The sequence below is a fragment of the Nicotiana tabacum genome, chromosome 13 (assembly GCF_000715075.1).
Source record: "Nicotiana tabacum cultivar K326 chromosome 13, ASM71507v2, whole genome shotgun sequence".
NCBI lineage: Eukaryota > Viridiplantae > Streptophyta > Magnoliopsida > Solanales > Solanaceae > Nicotiana > Nicotiana tabacum.
Genome location: NC_134092.1, coordinates 29,815,618 through 29,839,267, shown reverse-complemented (window position 1 = coordinate 29,839,267; position 23,650 = coordinate 29,815,618). Strand labels below are relative to the sequence as shown.

Genomic DNA, 23,650 nt, shown 5'->3' with positions numbered 1-23,650 from the left:
CAAGATTTGGTGTGTTGATAGCTATGGTGTCACATTTGTGAATATCAGGTTCACAATTGCGAGCTTAGAAAGGGGGCCTCAGGTATCATAATTATGATACCAGGCTCGCAATTGCGATACCTGGCTCACAATTTTGATGTAGCTCAGGATTCTAGGTAGTTCACATTTGCGACTAAATTGTCGCATTTGCGAAGGGACAAGGTTCGCATTTGCTAACCCATTTGTCGCATTTGCAAAGTCTCTATAGGTTGATCAGTCTTTGCATTTGCGAGGAATCCTTCGTAATTGCGAACTTGTGTCGCAATTGCAACATCTGCAGCTGATCAAAAGGGCTGGGAGTCAGGATTTTTCAACATATTCTCTCATTTTAGAACCCTAGATTCAGTAGGAGGCAATTTGGAGACGGGATTTTCATCTACAAATATTGGGTAAGTAATTATAATCAATTTCCAACTATATTTCATCAATATATCTTAGATTTAACTTCAAAATCATATGAATCAAAGTGAAATTTTATGAAACTTTGCCAAGTTTTTGAAAAATAAGAATTTGAGTTCTGAGAGATTTAGACTCGGATTTTGAAACAAATCATATATATGGACTCGTGAGGTTATGGGTAGACAAAATCTACCCTTGGACCCGAGTTTTGACCGGGTTGACTCTTGTTGACTTTTTGGAAAAAGTATAAAGATCCTAGCTTTATCTATTGTAATTGTGTTTCTTTGCATTATTTGATGATATTAAGTCAATTTGGTTAGATTTGGGCCGTGTGGAAGAAAATATTAGGGAAAAATCTATTCTGATGGTTGAGTTGGCCTAATTGAAATAAGTATCTTGCCTAACTTTGTGTGGGAGAACTACCCCTTAGGATTTGGGGTTGATTGTGTCATTTGTGTTATGTGAAAGCTATGTACGCAAGGTGATGAGTGGGTACACGGGTTATATGTTGTATTTGACCGGTTTAGGCTACATAGATTCTTTTCCATGATTTAATTGAATTGTCATATCATGTTCTAAATTCTCATAGTCAATCTACTCTTACTTGTGTTAGTCTATCCTTACATGCCTTAAATGACTTTGTTAACACTTATTCTATATCTTACTTGATATTTTGCCCTTATGCTTTAGTTGAAGTTGTTGCCTCTTCATTGTTACATGTTATCTCTTTCATTGTTGACTTATCCTTATTTGAAGTCATTGTTACATGTAGCCTCTTCCATCGTTGATTTGTCATTATTTGAAGTTAATGTTACATGTTATCTCTTTCATTGTTGATTATCCTTATTTGACGTCATTGTTACATGTTATCTCTTCCACTGTGAGTTATTCTTATTTAATATCGTGGATACACATTATCTTCTCATTGTTGAGTTATTGGTATTGAAGTTGTGAAAGTCATTCTCACATTGAGGCGAGTTGTAATTGTTGAGATATCTTTCTTGTTGAGAAATTTACATTCATTGTTATTGTTGATATTCATGTATACATTGTGGCTGAGCTATGGGCTATGGTTGTGGAAACATTGATATTGTTGACTATTGGCAAGTTATGACATATGGGCACTTGTAGTGCGAGTTGTTATTGTGATGTGATATTGATGTGCATGTGGTGATATAAGGATATGGGTTACTATACATGTGGTGGCATAAGGTGGGACTTACGTGTGTGTTGCTTGTAAGGGAATTACTTGAAGCCGCGCAGCATCATAAGTTGAGATAAATTGCGTGTAGCTATTTCAAAAAAAATGTTTTCAAAACTATTTAAATGTAAAGCTCACGCGGCGGTATAAGGAAAGATTATGATTAAAATTGAGAAATGTAAATACGAGGTGGTACCTCGGTGGTGATTCTTGTTGTGTGTGAGGCGGTATCTCGTTTGTGATTCTTATTTTTTATCTCATGTTGTAATGAGTTATTGATGAAACATTTCTTATTGCTTTTATTATTCGTTATCTTATCAGTTTGGATCTGTATTTGACTTTGGTGGTTCTGTTTAATTTCTTATTTTATGTTATTTCTATGCTTACAATTCCGGCATTAGTGTATGTTATTAGCTTATTTTGTATCAGTTATTTCTCCACCTTCTATTTCTTCTCGTTATTATGTTTTCATGTTGTTTATTATGTCCTAGTATATGTCTTGACCTGACCTCATCACTACTCTACCGAGGTTAGGCTTGATACTTACCGGGTACCGTTGTGGTATATTCATATTACGCTTCTACACATCTTTTTGTGCAGATCAAGGTACGTCTGCTCGTGTTGGACATTAGTGTTGATTGTAGATGTTTGTCGAAGACTTCAAGGTATACATATTCGACGCCCACAGGACTCAGAGTCACCTTTCGTTATCCCTGTAGTATTGTTATTTCCTTTATTAGACAGTGTTGTCGTAGGTGTTTTGGAATATTCTGTAGAAGCTTATGACTTAGTCTCACCGGGTTTTGGGAGCATTGTAGTTGTGTTTCAGTTATCGAGATATTTATGAGAATTGTTAGTTTTTATCATGTTTATCTTTTATTTCTGTCATAATCTCCCATTTGCTAGGGTTACCTGGTCTTAGAGACTAGGTGCCATCACGAAATCCTAAGAAGGGGAAATTGCGGTCATGAAAAGTTGATATCAGAGCTCTAGGTTCATAGGTGTTATGAGTCATAAACAGGTTTAGTAGAGTCTTGCGAATCAGTATAGACTTCTGTAACTATCTTCGGGAGGCTACGAAACTGTTAGGAAAACTCCATTTCTTTGATTCCTTATCGTGCAAATTGGTTGATTTTGAAATCTAAATATTTGACTTTCTACTCTCTCATAGATGGTGAGGACACCCATTGTTGGATCCGACGATTAGACACCCGTGCCCCCTGCTAGAGCCGCGAGAGGCCAGGACTGGGGCAGAGGCCGAGGAGGGGCACGTGGTGCATCTAGAGCACCTGCCCGAGCTATGACAGAGGAGCCACCAGTAGCTCTAGTTAGGGAACAGGAACCCGAGGCGCCTATTGTCACCCTTGCACTTCACGAGACGCTAACACAGTTTTTGAGCATGTTCGAAACTCTAGCTCAGGTGGGGTTGATTCCACTTGCACCTGCCACATCTCAGGCTGGGGGAGGAGCTCAAACTCCAACGGCCCGTACTCCAGAGCAACGAGTCCATGTCGATCTGGTACCAGAGGTTATGCTAGCACAACCTGTCATTTCGATTCAGCTAGAGGTTAGGGAAGTGGCATCTGAGAAGGAGAAGCTTAAACTTGAGAGGTTCAAGAAGTATCATCCTCCTACTTACATATGTATCTGTACGGATCCACAAGACTCGACTAAACTAGCTTATGAATCGTAGCACCTATGAACCTAGAGCTCTGATACCAACTTGTCACGATCCCAATTCCCCTCCTTAAGATGTCGCGATGACACCTAGTCTCTAAGACTAGGTAAGCCTAGAATTTAATAATAACTTAACAGAAATGATTAAACGAAGATACTAAAGTGAACAATTAAACTCATATAAACTTCCAACATACGATCTCAAGCACATATTTCTCAAAACCGGTGGAACTGAGTCATAAGCTCTATAGAATAATCTAGAATGTCTAGTACAACACTGTCTGAATAAGTAAAACAACAAAATGGAAAGATATAGGAAGGTGACTCTGAGGCTTGTAGACGTCAAGCCGTATACCATGAAGTCTCTGGAAGGCAGCTAACAAGACAATCACTAATGTCCAGCATGAGCAGACGTACCTGGACCTGCACAAAACGATGTGCAGAAGCATAGCATGAGTACACCACAACGATACCCAGTAAGTATCAAGCCTAACCTCGGTAGAGTAATGACGAGGCCAGGTCAAGACACCTACTAGGACATGATAAACAGATAAAATATAATAACGAGAAGTAATACAAACAAATAAAATGGATGATAACGGAACAATTTGATATCGTAAACTATTGAAAGAATGGTAAGCATAAGATAACAAGAAGGAAGCAATTAATGAGGAGCACAAATAGTCAAATACGGGCAAAACTAGTAAGACAAGAAAGAGTAAAAGCAACATGAATTTGTTCAACCAATAACTCATTTCAACATGAAGTGCACAACAAGAATCACAACCGAGGTACCGCCTCGTATTCAGATTTCTCAATTTCAATCACAATTTTTGCTTATATCACCACGAGCGCCTTATATTTAGTTTTGGAAATCATTTTTCCGAAATAGCTAACCGCATTTAGCCCACCTTATCACACCGCATGCGTAACAACCCAATCCTTATACCATTGTATGTGTGTCAATATCACAATATAATCACAACTCGCACCACAAGTGCCCATAATCCACAACTTGCCAAAAGAATCAGGAATACCAATGTTTCCACAACAATTAGCCCATGGCTCAACCACTATGTGTACAAGAATCTCAACAATGACAAAATGAAAGTGAATAGCTCATAAGGGTAGATTACGACTACCTATAACTCCACGAGTCCATATATGTGATTAGTTTTTAAATTTGAGTTCAAATCAACTCTCAAAACTCAAATTTTCATTTTTCAAAACCTTGACAAAATTTCCCAGTTTTTCCTCTTTGATCCACATGAATTTGATGTTAAATCTAATATATTTTTATGGAATATAGTTGAAATTGATTAAACTCACTTACCCATGCTTGTAGGTGAAAATACCCTCTATAAATCGCTGCCTACCGAATCTAGGATTCTAAAGTGTGAGAAATGAGACCAATTGCGAATCAGGGATCACATTTGTGAACCCTGACAACCTCAACAAAAGTCGTATTTGCGACAAAAGGCTTCGCAATTACGAAACTGGCCGACTTCACAAATGCGATGGTGTTGGTCGTAATTGCGACATCAGACCCCTTGTCATCGTCGCAATTGCGAGGCTGGTGCTCGCAATTGCGACATTAGAGCACAAGCACACCATGAATTCCTGTTTCAACTCAAATTATTCTGCGACACATCTGAAACTCATCTGAACCCTCCTGACTGAAACCAAACATCCATACAAGTCTAAAAATATTATACGAACTCGCGTGATCAAAGCACAAAAATAACATCTAGAACTACGAATCAGACCCCAAAACACATGAATTTTAAAGTAAACTTCAAAAATTTCTAGAATTGTTTCTAAATATCCAAATCCTATCAAATCAACTCCAAATAATATCAAATTTTGCATAAAATATCTAAATAGCATAACAGACTTATTCCAAGTTCCAAAACCAAATTCCAAACCCGATATTAAAAATTCAACCTACGGTCAAACTTTTAAACCTCAAATTGTCAATTTTCGGTAAAATGACACAAATCAATCTAGGGACTTCTGAATTTAATTTCGAGCATATGCCCAAGTCCAAAATCACGATACGAAGCTATTAGAGCCATGAAAATACCGTTCCATGGTCGTTTGTATAAAAGTCAACCATTGGTCAACATAAACAACCTAGGCCTTTAAGCCAAGAATCAAAGGGTCTAAATCAACCTGAAACCTTTCTGGAAGAAACCAATCGACCTCATAAGTCAGAAAGCCTAAATTATACATGTGTGAAGTATCAAAAGGGAAAACGGGGTACAGTTACACAAAACGACAGATCGGGTCGTTACAGTGGTATATTCACTACCACTAGCACGTTCATATTCTTCCAAGAATGAATATATATTCATAAATCACATGTTGTCACGTTCAGAATATGAATGGACCATAATCATCTATATGTGCTTTACAAAATCTCATGTCAAATTGATGACAAATATTACTTTCACAAAGTGAGGAATTATTTTAAGAATCCTTATTGTTCTCATTACCACAATGATGACGATTATAATTTTATTTTTTGCTATATCCACATCCATTTATACCTTCAAGGTAATAATTTTTTCTTCTTTCACACTTATCACATACTGCTACCACATTCTCTTAAGGAAACGAGAATGAAGCAAATTCAATTGGGCGGGTTTTCACTTTTTGTGCTCATAATCAAACATGAATTTGATCATGACAAGACAAGGAATTTTTACCACTTCGAGTGGTTATAATTTCTTACAAACTCTATTCGATTTGTAGTCAAACTTTGTTGTCTTTGCTTGTATTTAAAATTAAATTATAAAATTTCAAGAGTTTAGAAGAGAAAAATAAGGTAAAATACTTATCTTCAATCTAGAATTTATTCCTGAAGAAAGTTTATGGAATAATTTTCAATCATTATGCTCAATATTATATACAAGTAGAGCACTATGCACGTGTCACAAAGTCTGGTGACCAAAACAGATGCCTCTACCCAATTGGTTAGAGTCTTGTACCGATAACGTGTTATATAAAAAATAAAAGAAGAAGAAAAGTATTACAGAGAAAAGTAGAAAGAAAATTCTTATTGATTTGGGATGAATTACAGGGGAATAAAACCCTCTATTTATAGGAAAAAAGTGACTTAGCCTCAAAGTAACAAATCCTAAAATCTTTCTAAAATATAGACATTCACCTTAAATACAATTTTATTTATAAAAATATCTTTTTTTCATCTTATTTTGTGTTTATCTTTTTCAAGTGTGCGCTGCCTTGGACGTATCAAACTTATTATTGAAAATGAGTTATCCTCCTCAAAATCCTTCGCTCCCTACCTGCGTATACTCATACTTGGAATTTCTCCATTTTCTTCTGTTCCTATATTAGATCTACTTTGATTTTTCCTAGTGTTATTTTAAAAGTTTTGAAATTTTCATGACTTTGTCATTGAGTTCTTAATTATAGAACACAAACTCCATGACTATACCCTTAAGCTCCCAATTATACAATCATAACCATGAACTCCATGATTCTATCCTTGAGTTTACAACTGTAAAACCTAACTGTAAAACCTTGAACTCTATGACGGTATTTTTGAGTCCCCAATTGTATAACCACGAACTCCATGATGCTATCATTGAGTTCCCATGTATAACCATGAATGCCATGACTTTATCCTTGCGTTTGTAATTGTAAGACCCCGAACTCCATAACATTATCCTTGAGTTCTTAATTGTATAACCTCGAACTCTATAACGAGTTCTAATTATATAACCACGAATTCCATGACGCTATCCTTGAGTTCCCTATCTTAGAACTACAAACTCCATGACACTATTCTTGAGTTACGATTCTATAACCGCAAAATGCATGACGCTATCTTTGATTTTTCAATTATAGAACCCAGGGGCGGCCCAAGAAGATTAGTGGCCTAAAGCCAATTTTTAATTTGGGGCCTTTCAGAAGGAAAAAAAAATGATCATAACATCGATGATTCATTTCGATGTTCCTACACATAGAACAATACAATTTAGCGCAATTATCGCACAATAACTCACTTAAACCAACAAAATATAGGGCGAGTAATGTGCTAAAAATATAGAATTTTGGCCTAACATCAGTTGTTAATAGTTTCTTTTATAAATAATTTAGTCTCTCCTAATATATTGTTGATCTTAGATAATAGAACCAAATTCATATACATACGTCACTAATAATGTCACTCATAGAATTTAAATAATGAAAAGTTTTATATTCGTGACAAGGGTTTAGGGGGGGGGATGATTCTCTTTCTGTATTTTTGCTCAAACGGTTACATCACTACTAAATTAAAAGTTATCTTGACTTTTTATAAAATATTTTATTTTTTATTTTAACATACCCAATATATTTAGACCCTTCCTTTAAAGATTGTAGTGAGATGTATTTGATCTAACTTACCTTAACTAAATATATTGGGTTCGAGTCCTACAGTTAAAAAAATCATGTTAAAACGTGTTCTCTTTTTTACTAAGCCTTACGCGGTACGAATCTAGATTAGTCGGGGTCTCAATACAAATACGAGTAGAAAAATAAAAGAAAAATTTGGGGCCCTCAAAATTTAGGGGCCTAAATCCTTTGCTTTAGTGGCTTGACACTTGGGTCGCCCCTGATAGAACCACAAACTCCATGATTTTATCTCTGAGTTATCAATTATTGAACCGTAAAGTTTATGAATCTATTCTTGAGCTCTCAATTGTAGAACCGCAATATCCATGACTTTATTCTTGAGTTCTCAATTGTAGAATCACAATATCTATGATTCTATTCTTGAGTTCTCAATCGTAAAACCGCAAAGTCTATAACTGTATACTTGGATTCTCAGCTGTAAAACAAAAAATTTCATGACTCTATATCCTTGAGTTCTCAATTGTTGAACCATATAATCGATGACTCTATATTTGAGTTCTCAATTGTAGAAAGTACAAAGTGGCTAAATGCTATTTAGTTTTGTGGTGATGAATAATTTCTAATTAGCAGTGCAAAAAATGGCTATTTGTCCATTTTATCCAATAGCGGGTGGGAAATGAAAATCAAATTTGCTTTAAAAATCAAATTTTCTCCTTAACTTTGAAGTTTGTACCGTGGACATTCTCCTCCTCATATGTCAATTTTCTTTTTACAATACCTATATTACCCTTGCTTATCGGCCCTTGTCTTACATAATTTAACATGTGAAGAGCAAAATATATATTATAGGATAAGAGTGTGTTCTAAATTGAGGAGTTTTTATTTTTTAAAGTAAAGTTGGGGGTGTAAATAATTTTTCCCCTAAAAAAGTGATAGGTTAATTTGTATGCAAATATTTTCATTTTTATCCTTTTACAAAAAAGTACATGTAAGTGGAGTTTTCATATATTTCTTTTTTTTTTTTCCTTTTAAGTTTTGGCAAATAATAAAAATTTACACACAGGCCTTAAGCCCCATTTGGCCATTTGCCACCAACTCCAAGAATTGGACATGGCTACTTTCACAGTGTCCTCTGGGACTATAAATTCTTTAACACGAACCCTGCCATTAACAAAAAATACTAAACCCCATTCCCTTTTCTCCCTTTCTATTTCCCTCACTCTCAAAGCATCTAAATTTACCCTAAGAGCTTCTTCAATGTCTTACGATAAACAACTTGCTGCTGCTAAGAAAGCTGCTTCCCTCGCTGCTCGCCTTTGCCAAGTAATTTTGCTGCTCATTATTTCAGCTTCTTTTTTGAAGGTTGTTTTTAAATGTGTTCGAATTGTAAGTTCAGGCTTATTTTTGTTATGAAGTGGTGCTTATGTGAATGTGAAATGGAGAAAGATCCTATCGTTATTTCTCTTTCTGATAAATATTCCTAGTGATTAATGACAGAGGCAGATTACTATTTGAACTTGATGAGTTTGATTCTTGACATTGAACTTATTGGACATTTAAAATTATGGTTTCAAATCCAATATTTGTTGGAATTTTAATGGGTTCTTACATATATATCTATGCTCCGAAGAGCTGCATCCACGCAAGCTGGTTTTGGGAGCTAAACGCTCCTTCCTGATATGGAGTTTGTAGCCCAAAGGCAATCGTTGATTGAACTGTATCTTTTTTTGTAGTTGACCTAAACCTCACCCTTACTGCTAGAACGATCGATGCCTGATTCATTTCTTGATCACGACCCCTTAAGGTTTGCACTCACTCTGTTTCGACAGAAAGAGGTTACAATTACCGGAAGTTGAAGAGTAAGAAAAGGTCTTCCCCTTAGACCTTTAGACCTGACCAAGAGAAATAAGACCGGTAGCCAATAGCTCAGAAAGAAAGGTCCCTCGAGCTTTCTTAGTAGTTAGACGAGTGCTCAAATCAAAACCTAAAGACATATGGGGTGTGGCCGTGTGGGGACAACCAGGCTATCACTTTTACCAGATATGGGTCCGAACTACCCAAGAGCCTGCCATTTCAAAGTATATGCTGGGTAATTGTGTAATGAGATTATTATTGGTATTTTGTTTTATATCTTAGGTCATCTGTTGCATGCATAAGAATTGAGAGTTCTAGGGATTAATAGTCGGATGAAATGCATGGTGTGGATGGTAAACAAGTTTAGTTTATCTTCAAGAAAGTGAAAAGCTTTCATCTTTGTATAGGAATGGGGGGATGTTTATAGTACAGGCAGAGGCGGATGTAGTATACTATGTACGGATTCAACTGAACCCATAACTTTCGACGCCGAGTAAAAATTTGTATGTAAAAATTCATTAAAATTGCAAAAATAGTAGATTTGAACCCATAACCTTAATTAAGAGTGTTTTACAGTAGGTTTTCTGTTTCTTGAACATCTTTTATAGCAGGGAAATTCTATAATGTTTAGAATCATCTAAGGTTCCAATTGGCTAGAAACGAGCAAGATTATTTCTTTTCATGAGTCTACCACAAGGTTCGTAACTTGAGTATCTCGTTTTCCTGGTTAGTTTGAAATAGTTTCAGGAAAGGAAATAGGCCCAATGGGAATCCTTCTAATTTGTTGGAGTCACATAATAAAGTTTTTTCCATAAGCTCTGCTGCAAATGGACCTAGAATGTTTTTTTTTATGTTGTTTCCTCTTCTTTTTTCTGAATCTTCAAGAAAGAACAAGTCCTTGTTAATTACCTTATAGCCTGTACGTCTTTGAACTGCTACCAGACCATTACCTATCATGAAGCCTTTTAACTGTACAATTTTACTACCATATTATGCCTTCAAAATGCACAATATCAAACCTTAAAAACTGCTGTATATCTTTCTGGAATCAGCATGCTTTCATGCTTTTTGTAATTTCTATTTATTTGGGGGGGGGGGGGGAGGAGTTGGTCGTTCCTCTCTCTCTTGCATGAGAAGAAGGTCTCTATTTCTAATTTGATATTATGTTTAAACTGGATTGATTCTGAATTTTTCAGTTCTATCTGTTTTTCTGGCATATTCCTCAATTTCTTTATGCGGTCAGCTAACACCTCTTCCTCTATTTTCTGCAGAAAGTCCAAAAAGCACTGTTGCAAGCAGATGTTCAATCGAAGTCTGACAAATCTCCTGTGACGGTAGCTGATTATGGTATAATAACACATCTCTTGTTGATTCTCATTTTATTTGTGAAATGCTGATTGATCTGGAGAACACATTTTTCTTTTCTATTTAACATAACTATCTCAATTTTGAGAGAGCATACATATCCTTCAGCTTATCTTCAGCAATAATCTTTGGCCCATTAAATGATGTATGCAGTATAGTTGGTTGATTTTGATGGGAAATGTGCTTTATAAAATGACTGATGTGGGGACATCTTTCTTGTAATGGTTTTGTAAGACCAATATTATTAAATAGTTAAGAGAGGGGACCTGTTGGCCTTCATTCGGACGTTGGTCGCAATTATTCTTGTAATTATTACTCCCTTGTTCCACTTTAAGTGGCTTAAATTTAATCTGTGTTGTCTAATAGACCATCTTTGAAATGAAATGTTACCTAAATGTTAAAATCAAAAAGCGATTGTAGGAACTTGTTAAAATGCAGATGTAGTATTAAGTAATCAAGCTTAGTTGCAAAAGGGCTAATAGATTAAGCAAAATTTGATATCAAGTACTCGAAATGTACGATTCCAACTATCATAGTCAATTTAGAATAGTTAAATTGGGAAAGTAAGTAAATCGTTTTTTAGCCAACTTCCTCTGATGTCTACCTGGGAGTCTCGAAATTTATACTTTTTTTGAGAACGGATTAAATTGTAATTATCGAAGATGGAGTTTTGATGTATTGGTACATTTTTTTTTTTTTTTTGTTAAGGATGTATTGGTACATTTATATGATGATTTTGTGCAAATATATAGGTGATGAATGTATATCTAAATTAGGGTGGTAGGCTGCTACCTGTTAGAAGGTTGAACATCTTTTCTAGCTAGATCAGTTGTGTAGTTCTATAAAGATACAACTAAAACTAGAATATGAAAACAGCAAGTTGTTTGGTAGAAAGATGTATGGTCGTATGGCTTTTTACTGGTACTAGCTTGTTTAGTTTACTATTAGTACTTATCAGGAAAAGCTTGTTTAATAACTAGATAACTTCAACTAAGTTTTACGTATTATCTATTAGAAAGTCAGTTATACTTTTTAATGACTTGAGATCTTTAGCATGTTCATTTTGTCCTTTCCTGCAACTATGAACATCTTTTTCTTTGATGTTTATATAACATGCTTCCAAGATAATGCAAAGATTTCAAAAGAGAGAACAAAGATGTAATATGCAGGGACCAGTCTATTTCCTTTGACATTTGGTTCCATTCTCTCTATGTTCCACCTCCTTCCTGTCCTTCTGATGGAGCAAAATGCTTCTCATTGCTGCATGAAAGAAACTGATGTTCTGAAACTAATATACATCTTATGCTTTTGTTATCATGTTGACGTAGCCCCTGCAATTTATTCTCTCCTTTTGAAATTGGCTTACATTTGATTATCAGGCTCACAGGCCGTGGTTAGCGTTGTTTTGCAGAAAGAGTTGGATTCTGCATCATTTTCATTAGTGGCTGAGGAGGTAATGTTTGAACCCTTAGTTAGCTGTTTAGTCCATGTTGTGTTTATCTTTGACGTTTATTCATTAAGATATCGTTCAAATGAAACCTTGGAAAGAATTTTTGAAAAGTTGTACACTTTCAACAAAATGATTTGTGCATAGCTAATCTAATTCGAGGCAAGGTATTATTTTTGAAGGAATAGATGGCAGAAAATATTGTCAGACTAACGGAAATCTTAACAATTCTCTCAGCTAATAAAGGATGCATTCTAGGTTTCTTTTCTTGGACTTTCTTCATTTTAGTGACAGAAATCACACTCAGCACCTCAGGAGGTCAAATATCCCAATTTATTCTGGGTCACAGCCTCAACCCAAGTGATGAATTGATATATGGACTTGCATGTTTTTCCTGGGGCACAATATGAATGAATCAATTTGGTAGTGGAACGGTGGTCGTGGTATCATCTTTTAGCATTTCATGAAATTAGGCAGTTGAAAGGCTCTCCTTTATTACTTTTCCCTCTTGTCCATTTTCCTTGTAACATAACCAGCTATACGTTTAATTTGATTAGCTTCTTTACTCCTAATATTTGATGAAATCTTTTAAGGGAAAACCCCAGAGATCTCATAGCAAAACAAAGTTGACCGGCTATGATGTCTTAGGAAAAGTATTGTTGTTGTCATTACTAGTCTGCCTCTGTTTTATGTGATGTTTCCTGTTCCCCTAATTCATTTCTGCTTTGCCGTTTATTATTCATCTGCATATTCATTTCCTCATTTCAGTGGAAAGTGTATGTTCTTTGCATCAAATTAAAGGATGGGAGTTCTAAATCTAAGTTTCTCTAGGACTCTGGAGACCTTCGTAAAGAAGAGGGAAAAGAAACATTACAGCGTATCATGAAGCTTGTCAATGAAACGCTTACTAGTGATGAAACATATGGTAATGCTCCATTATCTGAAGAAGATGTTCTTGCTGCCATTGATAGTGGTAGATCTGTAGGGGGTCCTTCTGGTCAGCATTGGGTGTTGGATCCTATTGATGGTACTAAAGGGTGAGTGGAAATAAGATTTTGCAAGTCAGGTTTTGCTAGATAAATAAAAGGACTATCCTTGTTTGCAAGTCAGTAAATCTCAATGCAAAAGTATGATATAGGACTTCCCAAAATATGACTAAAATTAAGGTGGCTTGATCTTTATTTTAAATAAAAAAAAGAGAAACATTACCTGGTTGTGCTAAATGGTACTTTGGGGAAAACAACATCTGTCTGTTAATTGTTTCTATCTTAATAGCACTGTTCTTATAATGAATCTTGGCACTTGAAAAATTGATGGAACAAAATATGTTTTGAGACTGGTTGATCTCGAGTATGAATAGCTGCAGCTGTTATAGCTCATTGGATTTCATTAATTGTTTGTCCATCAGAGTGGCTACTGATCCAGTACATATATCATAGCCACGTTTGGCTAGTGTTCCCTGCTATCTAAGAATGCATTTCATTTGCTTGGTGATTCTATTGAAAGTACATAATACTAGCGTAGAACTGGAATAATGGGAGAAAATAAGGGCAATAGCAAAATACAAAAGTAAAGGTAGAGAAATTGAATTAATCTTATTTCAGCTTAATAGCAGTTTACCAGATTTTCAAATGGTATGGTTAGTTGTCTTTAATATGAAATATACTTTACAGAACTGTCGTCGCATAAGCTAGTCACTAGGTTAAATCTTTTATTTCATGATATGACTAATTAAGCTCATTATAATGGGTAAATTATTTCAAATCAAAATAAGAATTAAGTTTGTGGTAGCTCTCCTTCTCCCCTCACCTAATACCATGACTTCTGTTGCTTGTAGATTTTGAAATTGCCAAAATATGCTTACGCTACCCAGTGAATTTATGCCATTACCACTTATAGTCAACCACAACCGCTAACCGGGATGTGCCACCTTCTTGTTGATATAAAACTCTCTATATCACATGTTTGTAGGTACTTTTACTATGTCTACGTCTGAACTTTTGCTTCTTTAATTTCAGGAAAGTACATCTGATTAAACAAAACATATTTATGAGCCCTCTCAAAAGGTCTTAATCTTTCTGCAGGTTTGTAAGGGGAGACCAATATGCAATTGCATTGGCATTGCTAGATGAAGGGAAGGCGGTTTTGGGCGTCCTAGCCTGTCCAAATCTTCCATTATCTTCTGTGGCCTCCCACAATCCACAGGATCCCCAAGAAAAAGTTGGTTGCCTCTTTTATGCCCAAGTTGGTTCTGGAACTTACATGCAGTCTCTTGATGGATCTACACCGATAAAGGTTTCTGTTTGAGTATTTAGTAATTTTAACTATCTACTTCAAATCCTGTATACCTTATCAGCTGAAAGGTTGCTCTACTGTGTTCAGGTGCATGTAACTGATTTAGACAATCCCGAAGAGGCAGCTTTTTTTGAATCTTTTGAAGCAGCACATTCTTTGCATGACCTATCTAGCTCGATAGCAAAGGTATGAGTTCTCTTTCAATGTTCTCTTTTTTGTTTTTGTTCTCTTAGTAATATGTATGCCTAAACAAGGTCTTTATTCTTCTTCTGTAAACAGAAACTTGGTGTCAGAGCGCCTCCAGTTCGAATAGACAGCCAGGCAAAGTATGGTGCTTTGTCCCGTGGAGATGGAGCAATATATCTGCGGTTTCCTCATAAGGGCTACCGTGAGAAAATATGGGATCATGCAGCGGGATATCTTGTCGTTGCAGGTCCATATTATGTTATTTATGTTTTTCAATTTGTATCTCTTTTTCGCTTCACTTGAAATGAGTTCTCTCTTATCATCAATATTCATGCTCAGGAAAATGAAATGAAACAAACGGACCTAGTAGCACCATAAAATATCCCAAATCTATCAAATTTTTGAACTCAAACATTGATCTTTTCTTCACTTGTTAATATCAGCAGTATAGAAGCAAAATATACCTTCTAATGCTTGTTATCAGTCCTCCTGTCAGAGCATCTCAGGTTCAGAAGTCTCCCTCTCAAGGTTCCAACTCCTTATTCACATGAGAGATCAGGTCGCCCAGTCTCCCTTTTTTGGCAGATCATCTGATTGTATACCTTGAATTCTCTCTTGCCCAGTTTATGTTACTCTACCACTATGTTTTCATTTGAAGTTGATGAGGCAGATACAGACATGCGGTCTCACGGATTTTCCATTTAAACGGACATTTGCACTCACTGGTTCACTTGGCAACACTCGTCACATTACAAAGGAAATTTTTGAATGCGAAATCTCATAAAATTGAGCTACTTTGGATGGGCTAAATTGGAAGATCTGACAAATATAGCTACTTTGAATCGGCCAAATTGGTTGATATTTATCTACGGGATCTATACACAAATAGATGGCCGGATTCATTGTATACTTTTCCTAGCTGGTATATATATAGATTATACATGATTATACACGGTTATTTGGTTGGGTGGGCGGGTATTTAGGTTAATTCTTCTTTATTATTTTTATTGCTACACATTGTACTTTATTCTTTTTAGGCCACTTTTTTTAATGGTTAAGCTAGCACTTTTTTTTGCTAATCATAAGATATATGTCATCTAATTTGCAGAAGCTGGAGGTGTAGTCTCAGATGCTGCAGGAAACCCTTTGGACTTCTCCAGGGGAAGATACCTTGATTTACACGAAGGCATTATCGTTACCAATCAGAAGCTGATGCCCGCTCTCCTAAAGGCTGTTAAAGAGTCTTTGAACGAGAAAGCTTCGTCCTTATAATAATGATTCAACTAATAAGCTTAAACTGCAGCTGTCTTCGTGTACATGTACACAACTTTTGTGCACAGAATGGTACCTGCAGCTGCTCATTTTTCAACTGTTTTCTTTCATTCTGATATTACTTAAGCCCTTTGATTGTTATATCAACTCAGCTTGATGAATTTCATTTTCCATTTTTTCTTAATGTAATCCGGTATAATCCTACTAGTGGGGTCTGGGGAAGGTAGTGTGTACGCAGACTTTACCCCTACCCTGGGATAGAGAGGCTGTTTCTTATAGACCCTCGGCTCCCTCCCTCCAAGAACTCCCCACCTTGCTCTTGGGGTGACTCTCGAACTTATAACCTCTTGGTTGGAAGTGGAGGGTGTTCACTACTAGAGCAACCCACTCTTGTCTGTGTTGTTTTTCGTAAAGAACTCATCTAATGTTATTCTTCAAATTTCCCAGTTTCATCATTCATAAGTTTTTACTACTTTCATAGGTCTAAAAAAAGGTGAAGAGGCTAATAACGGTTGTATTTTTCATGCTAAAAACGGTAGGGTGGGCAGCTACTTCCATAGATTGGTCCCTCTTGAGAGCAACCATTTTCATTATGAAAAAGTTGAGTAAAAACAACTTTGCTAGTTACATTAGCTATCAATCTAATCAATGACATTTTCATATAATAACTTAGCACCAAAATGAATAACTTTTTAAAAGGGAAAATAGACAAGCAGTTTCAACTAGATAGGAACATCAGTAGGATAATCCTGCGGATGTCTTCTGATTGTTTCACGAATAAATGTTTCCTGTTCTTGGAGGTTTGCTGGAGGAACATCATATACATCTGTAAATACATCCTTAATTGGAAGCTTCTCCGCTCTTTCTGCAACTTGAATGGCTTCCAATACCTGTAGCACAACATTTGAAAGCGAGTTAAAAAATAAAAAAAAAACTGTTTGATCTCTTTTCTGCAACCCAACAACAACAAAGTCATGATCGGCTACAAGAAATCCTTACTGTCCATGTCGCTCCATTTAAGCCCGTCTCAGTTTAATATTACAAGAACTTAGTTTTCCTATCACCAAAAGTTATCCATATTTTCTACTAGCATATACCAATGATCCGTGTCTAGAATACTTTGATAATTTTCTGCTTTAGAAAGCTATACATGCAACAACAAATTAGTCTTTCAAGTTTTTCTCTTCGAGCAGAAATTACCTGCTTCCTGAGATTACTGCGAAGTTCAGACTCAGCCTCAGAACTCCAGCAGCCTCGTCTTTCAATCCATTTCCTGAATCTAGTTACAGGGTCTCTTTCTCTTCTCCACCATTCGATTTCGTTAGCTGGACGATATTTGGTTGAGTCATCTGAGGTTGAATGATGTCCTGCTCTATAGGTAAGGGCCTGTTGAAACATCAAAATGTCTGTTAAAACTCTAAATAGAAGCACCTAACAACACTTCCAAAACTAGCGTAGCAAATAAGATAGGTGATTTTCGATATCAACTAAGCCTCAATTCCAAATTAGTTGGATTTAGCTATATAAAGACTAGTTATATTCGCAATAATATTAATGTTACCTCAATAAGAACAGGTTTATGTTCATTAACAGCCATCTTTCGTGCCTCATGGACAGCGGTGAAAACAGCAAGAGCATCGTTACCGTCCACACGGATACTACGAATTCCATAGGCCTCTCCTCTGGTAACAACACCATCACCTAACAAGTAACCATAAACAGATGCCCTTGTCAGTAGCCAATAACAAAATAGTGATACTACCCAATCCATTTTATATGTCCTTTTAACTTTTCAAATTTGGTCCAAAATAGTGTTGTTTCAAAAAATCAAGAATGCATTAATCATTTTATTCCAGATCTACCCTTGCTCCAAATTTGAGCAGATAGGGTAACTTCAAATAACCCTTACAATTAGTGAAGCTTTTTAATGGCTTTGCAAAAACCTTTGAAGACATAACTGAGAAGTCAAGGGAGGCACCTACTTCGAAACTGGTCACAAACAGGCGTACTTATTGCAAAACCATTGTTCCGACAGAAAAAGATAACAGGCGCGTCTAAGACCGCAGCAAAGTTCAGAGCAGCATGGAAATCTCCCTGAAATGACACCAATGAATTTAGGGGGAATGAACAGCAACAAAAGTTTAGCACTATCTGTCAAAATCTGAGTATGTGCATAGTACTGCAAATGATATTGGCTAGATTATTAAGGTTATTCCTAGCCCCTGAGGATCCTAGGTTGATGAATATACTGTTGAAAATCAACCATTATGACAGTAGTGCAGATTTCCACAAGTTACTTGAAACATTTACCGTACTAGAGCCTCCATCTCCAAAATATACAATTGTACATGCATCTTTCGCGTCCATCTTCAGAGAGTAGGCAGCACCAACAGCATGTGGAAGCTGAGTACTGAAGCAAAATCACCACTACTCTTCATCAATTATTTACATCATACGGATCACAGTAAAGATGTTTGAAAATCTCAGAGTATCAGTACCAAAGCATGAGTATCTTACGCTACTGTTGATGCAACTGTAATATAATTGTGCTTATTAGATCCATAATGGATAGGCATCTGCCTTCCTTTTCCATAATCGCCTTTGTTTCCAAACAACTGATTGGCAAATTCTTGAATAGTAAACCCTCTCCATAATAGAACTCCAGGCTCCCTATACTACAATGACAAAAAAGAAAATCCTTGACATTACTGGTCAAATCATTGGACATGTGAAAATCTGAAGATATCAGTTAAAACGTGATTTTATCTCATGATCATCCAAAATTGATGTAACAAAAGCTATTTAGCACATAAAGTCAATAAAAATCAATCTCAAATCAGTTTGGCATTCTTTTGAGAAGATTTGAAGTTCAACATATGAAAGTCACCAAATAAAGATGTCTTCCAAAATGCGCCCGGTGAATGAAAAGTAAGTCGAGTTTATTGGTCAACGACGCCTATCTCAACAGGTGACCCAAAGGGAAAAAGTTACATCTATCCAATTTGTTTAGAATTTTGCAAACCACCTTTAGGCTGAAAGTAAAGATCTTGACTAATACGGTAAGCAGAATCCCTATTGCTTTGCACAAACTTCTACTAATGTTGGAGAAAAGAAATTTGAGGATTTGTACCAGAAGAAAGAAAGAGAGCTAGAATGCTAATAAATGAAAATTCAACCTAGATTCAAGTCATTCAAAGAAACTCAATTGGATATGGTGCACGAAATGTATAATCAACACTTCATATATTTGTTATCCGAATTTTTACATCTTTAGTTAAATGAAATGTAACTTTTGCATGCTATATGTAAGTTTGTCTGCTCGACAACTAACCTGTGGAAAGATGAAATCATCCATCCTAAGTGCTGCAGCTGATGCAATGTTGATAGCTTCTTCTCCAAGTGTGGTTACATAGAAAGATATTCTTCCTTGTCTTTGTGCTTCGTAAAAGATTGTATCCATTGTTTGAAGTGTGACCATATCAGTATACATTTTCAATGCAACTTCCCTGTCAATCTGACCAACATGAATGCCAAACGATAAGATATAAACATTCCTCTGTTGAATCTTGATTGCAAAGTTTAAGCTTGCTTAAATATATATTTAGATTACCTGTACGAAATTGCTAGTCATGGGATAACCATCGTCGTCAAGGACCCTGTAGCAGTATACTCTCTCCTCCCTTGTTTCAGGAATAAAGTTCAAATGTGAGGTGAATTTGACCTTGCCTCCAGGGAAATTGAGGACCTGAACATATAGAGGAAATTTTATGATTATTCATATTCAAAATAGGATATATGCAGATGAAGCTTACAAAATAACTGGTAAGGATCCTTTTTTCCCCCTTTCCTGTAAGCAGTGTTATCAAAGGCGCGCTTAAACCCTGAAGCGAGGCTCAAAACATGTTAAGCGCTTCGCCTCGCTTAGCAGGCGCTTAAGTGTTGTCATCAAGGCTCTAAGACATACTTTTCCTTGTCAATGAGCGTAATGCTGAAGAGAGACACTAAGCAATTGATATTTCATTTTATCATAAATTTTCTTCAATTTCTTTGTCCATATATTTTGTATTCATGCTTATAGATATTAGTCTTGGACTACACATACATATTTGTTATTTTTCTCCATTTGCACCTTTTTTCATTAAAACCCACACTTTATTTGTGCTTTGCACTTAAAGCCCTAACAGACGTTAGAGCTTTTTTGCGCTTTTCGCCTTTAATAACACTGCATGTAAGTACTTGTTAACACCTATAGATGACTCATATACATGTGAGATTTAGTTGCTCTAGATTTGGCTAACTCCTATTTATTTTTTAAGACAAATTGTTTAGTATTGGAATGAAATGGACCCAAACGGAGCAGAATGGATTCATATAATTCATCTAGCCGACCCCAACTAATTTAGAATTCAATCTTAGTTGACGTAGTTAACTTGTTAAGGTCTATAAGTTCATGTATTAGAGAATAATAAAGCACAAAATCTCTCCAACTACATCATTAGTCTTTTACTAGTAAACGGTTTGTAGGACTCTCTTCCACTCTTTACACCGGAGACAGATCCTGGAGTCTAAAGGTTTCAAGTTAAGTAGAATGAAAACAGAATACTTGGAGTGCAAATTCAGTGTTGGGAAGCATGAAGCAGAAGTGGACGTGAAGCTTGATACAAAACTCATCCCCAAGAGAGATAGTTTTAAATACCTTAGGTCTGTAAGACAAGGTAATGGGGAGATTGACGAGTATGTTACTCATCCTCTTGGAGAAATGTACCGCCAAGTCTCAAGGGCAAGTTCTACAGCGTGATAATTAGACCGGCTATGTTGTATGGAGCCGAGTGTTGGCTAGTCAAGAAGTGTCATGTTCAGAAGAAGAAAGTAGCGTTATTGTATGAGGTTAATTTCACGTATAGTCATTAATCTTTATTGATTATAATGGTAAAGTTACATAATTATTTTTTTCTCACATTAAAGTAACAGGACATTTTCCACTATAATATCAAAGTCACAATTTCTCATTAAAGTTACAAAACTTTATCCAATATATAATAGTAAAGTCATAAAAATTTATCCACCATAATATTAAAGACACCTTAGTGGGTAGGTTTTGTTGTTATAGTGGGGTAATATTTATTATTGACTTTAATGTTATAATGAGCAAAATTCAGTTACTTTAATATAAAGAAAACTAGTTTTACAATTTTACTAATATAATAGATAAACTTAAATTACTTTAATGAGATAAAATTTTTTATGACTTTATTATTGTTGTGAAATTAATCATTCTTTAATGAGCTAAATGTGAAGGACACTACTATTTATCTCTTATTCAAAAAGAGACGTGCACGGTGCACCCAACCACGTTTTTCCATTTTCTTGAGGTTAGGTGCAACAGTTACTTTCCAGAAAACTATTTGCAGATAAAAAAATATTCCAAAACAGTCCTTAAATTTTCTCGTTCTTTTTACAAGATAAGCCAACTCAGCACCTAAATGAACCAATATTAATTACTCCCTAGGTTTTATTTCATGTGTTTTAGTTTGACTGCACCCGAAATTTAAGAAAAATAAGAAAAACTTTTGAATTTTCTGATTTTAAATTAAAGATATTATAATGTATCAAAATATCATTGAATCTTGTCATGTCATATGAGTTGTTGGAGTTAAAAAATTTGCTAAATATAAAAAATTATATTCTTTTTAAGAAGGAAAGTAAGATACATAACTACAAAGGAGGGAGTAGTTCATATGATTCTGAACAAACCTTATACTGTTGCTATTAGGAGAAACAACAAAATGGGTGTCTAATGAAGCTCTAGCAGCCACAATTTTAAGTTATCTCCCATTCTCGCACGACACGGCACATACAAAAAGATAAGAACAAGAAGATATATCCCAAACAAGGTAGCATCAAGCTAACGACAAACATGAGTTGAAGACAATTATTAAATTAATAAAAGATATATTTTCTCTAATAGAATTTAGATAAAATGGTCATGTAACTTTAAATGGTATCCAAATAGACATCAATATATATATATATATAGAGAGAGAGTGATTCGAGTCCCATTGTCACCTATTATAAAAAAGAATTTCTGAAAGACAATAATTAAGTATTGTAATTGTAAATAAGAATAGAGAATATTCAAAGGATGATTAATCAAAGTTGAAAGGAAGAAACTTTAAGCAAGTCAGATATGTACATTAGGATAAAATAAGAGCGGAAAAGAAGTAAACATATATTAGAAGTATATACCTGGGAATTATTGTCAATGTTCTGCATGTGATTCAGCTGTGTTTCAGCTTTGGTTGATTCGAAACGGCGAGACGCGAAGTGTGCAGAACCGTAACCAAGAATTCCTAATGGGTTTCTCAGATTTGGCGATGTAAGTGTATGATGATAATGAACAGAATGTGAACCCAAAAAACCCATCTTGGGTTTCAAACAGATCAACTTTCTTGATTTTGAGAAGAACAGAGCCATTGTAGTGTCTCTTTGTGTGTGTGTGTGAGAGAGAGAGGGAGAGAGAGAGAGAAGCTTTAATGGAGTGTTGGAATTGAGGAGGAGAGACGAAGAGGTCAAAACCGAGGTTTAGGCGTCATCGTCAGTGAGATTCCATATGGAAATTGGAACTTTTATTATTTATAAAAAATATATGATGATTTATAAGATGACAAGATCAATATTTGACTCCATTTTACTTTGCACCATTGGAATTTGAAAGATACTAAATTTTGCCTCCTTAGTATTTATTATGATAATTTAACCCAGTTGGGCTTGCGATGATTAAAATTGATATATTTTGTTATGGTAAAAATTTAGGGAATCTTACGTCAATGTTCCAAATAAGTTCTAACTCACAAAACCTCTAGATACACTTACCAAAACTAGCCAAGTACATATAACAATTAAAAACCTAAATAAATAAGATTCTTTCTCTCCAAGAATCACATGCAAATATTTCCTTTCATATTTTTAAGCGTGATCAACAACATTAAATGCAAGACGCAAAGAAAATTTCATTAATGAGGTAACAAACAAGGAGATAAAATACAAAAAATATATATACTACAAGATTCCAAAAATTTAAGCAAAAAGGATCATTTTCAATAGGTATGGTTGAAACTCATTAAAAATATATAGATTAGTCAATATATAAAATTTGAGGTAGATTGGAGGTGATTTGTATTGATCAAAATTCGTAGTTAAATCGAATTCAAAAAATTCGTATCACACACAGAGGTATACATGGATATACATGTGATACATATTTGATACAAATATGATATATATGTGATACACAAATGATACACAGTGTGATACACATACCATTATTTTCATGTTCATCTTCTATTTCGAATTTTCAATTCAAACAACATCAAAACTCCATCAAATTATCCCAAAACTGAGATTCAAACTTGTACCCAATCTATTCTAATAACATCCACTCAAAAGAAAATAAAAACTTAAATTTTTTTCTTACAAATAGCTAATTGGCTAATATTGTATGATATTATTTTATGAATTGATTAATTTTTATAATAAACTACTTATAAATGGGC

General features: G+C 35.3%; 2 protein-coding genes across 7 annotated transcripts; one reads left to right on the top strand and one right to left on the bottom strand.

Annotated features, from left to right (window-relative positions):
• Positions 1-8,745: 8,745 nt before the first annotated feature.
• Positions 8,746-16,301, top strand: LOC107771952 (3'(2'),5'-bisphosphate nucleotidase 1-like). 6 transcript variants are annotated; one of them, XM_016591424.2, is made up of 8 exons: positions 8,746-9,040; positions 10,804-10,879; positions 12,277-12,350; positions 13,176-13,381; positions 14,429-14,639; positions 14,727-14,825; positions 14,919-15,072; positions 15,310-15,559. In XM_016591424.2, exons 1-8 carry the CDS (start codon positions 8,789-8,791, stop codon positions 15,417-15,419), a joined length of 1,182 nt encoding a protein of 393 aa, XP_016446910.1. In that variant the 5' UTR covers positions 8,746-8,788; the 3' UTR covers positions 15,420-15,559. The 6 variants fall into 6 exon arrangements, with proteins under 6 accessions (XP_016446910.1, XP_075083974.1, XP_075083976.1 ...); XM_075227873.1 differs by having other exon boundaries at positions 8,747-9,040; positions 15,322-15,559; XM_075227875.1 differs by having other exon boundaries at positions 8,748-9,001; positions 15,322-15,557.
• Positions 16,302-16,649: 348 nt separating this feature from the next.
• LOC107771953 (2-oxoisovalerate dehydrogenase subunit alpha 2, mitochondrial-like) lies at positions 16,650-22,708 on the bottom strand. Its single transcript, XM_016591425.2, has 9 exons — positions 22,344-22,708; positions 19,708-19,842; positions 19,429-19,611; positions 18,615-18,772; positions 18,408-18,507; positions 18,080-18,191; positions 17,659-17,798; positions 17,298-17,483; positions 16,650-16,987 (listed from the first exon to the last, which is right to left on the bottom strand). Exons 1-9 carry the CDS (start codon positions 22,569-22,571, stop codon positions 16,820-16,822), a joined length of 1,410 nt encoding a protein of 469 aa, XP_016446911.1. The 5' UTR covers positions 22,572-22,708; the 3' UTR covers positions 16,650-16,819.
• Positions 22,709-23,650: the final 942 nt, after the last annotated feature.

Bases quoted from the DNA above. Each gene is read 5' to 3' on its own strand.
- LOC107771953 (XM_016591425.2), bottom strand. From the start codon at position 22,571: ATGGCTCTGTTCTTCTCAAAATCAAGAAAGTTGATCTGTTTGAAACCC. The intron at 19,843-22,343 runs GTATATACTTCT...CTATATGTTCAG, and splicing joins ACATTGACAATAATTCCCAG to GTCCTCAATTTCCCTGGAGG. The intron at 17,484-17,658 runs GTAACATTAATA...ATGTTTCAACAG, and splicing joins ATAAACCTGTTCTTATTGAG to GCCCTTACCTATAGAGCAGG.
- LOC107771952 (XM_016591422.2), top strand. From the start codon at position 8,789: ATGGCTACTTTCACAGTGTCCTCTGGGACTATAAATTCTTTAACACGA. The intron at 12,351-13,175 runs GTAATGTTTGAA...AAGTTTCTCTAG, and splicing joins TTTCATTAGTGGCTGAGGAG to GACTCTGGAGACCTTCGTAA. The intron at 13,382-14,428 runs GTGAGTGGAAAT...ATCTTTCTGCAG, and splicing joins CCTATTGATGGTACTAAAGG to GTTTGTAAGGGGAGACCAAT.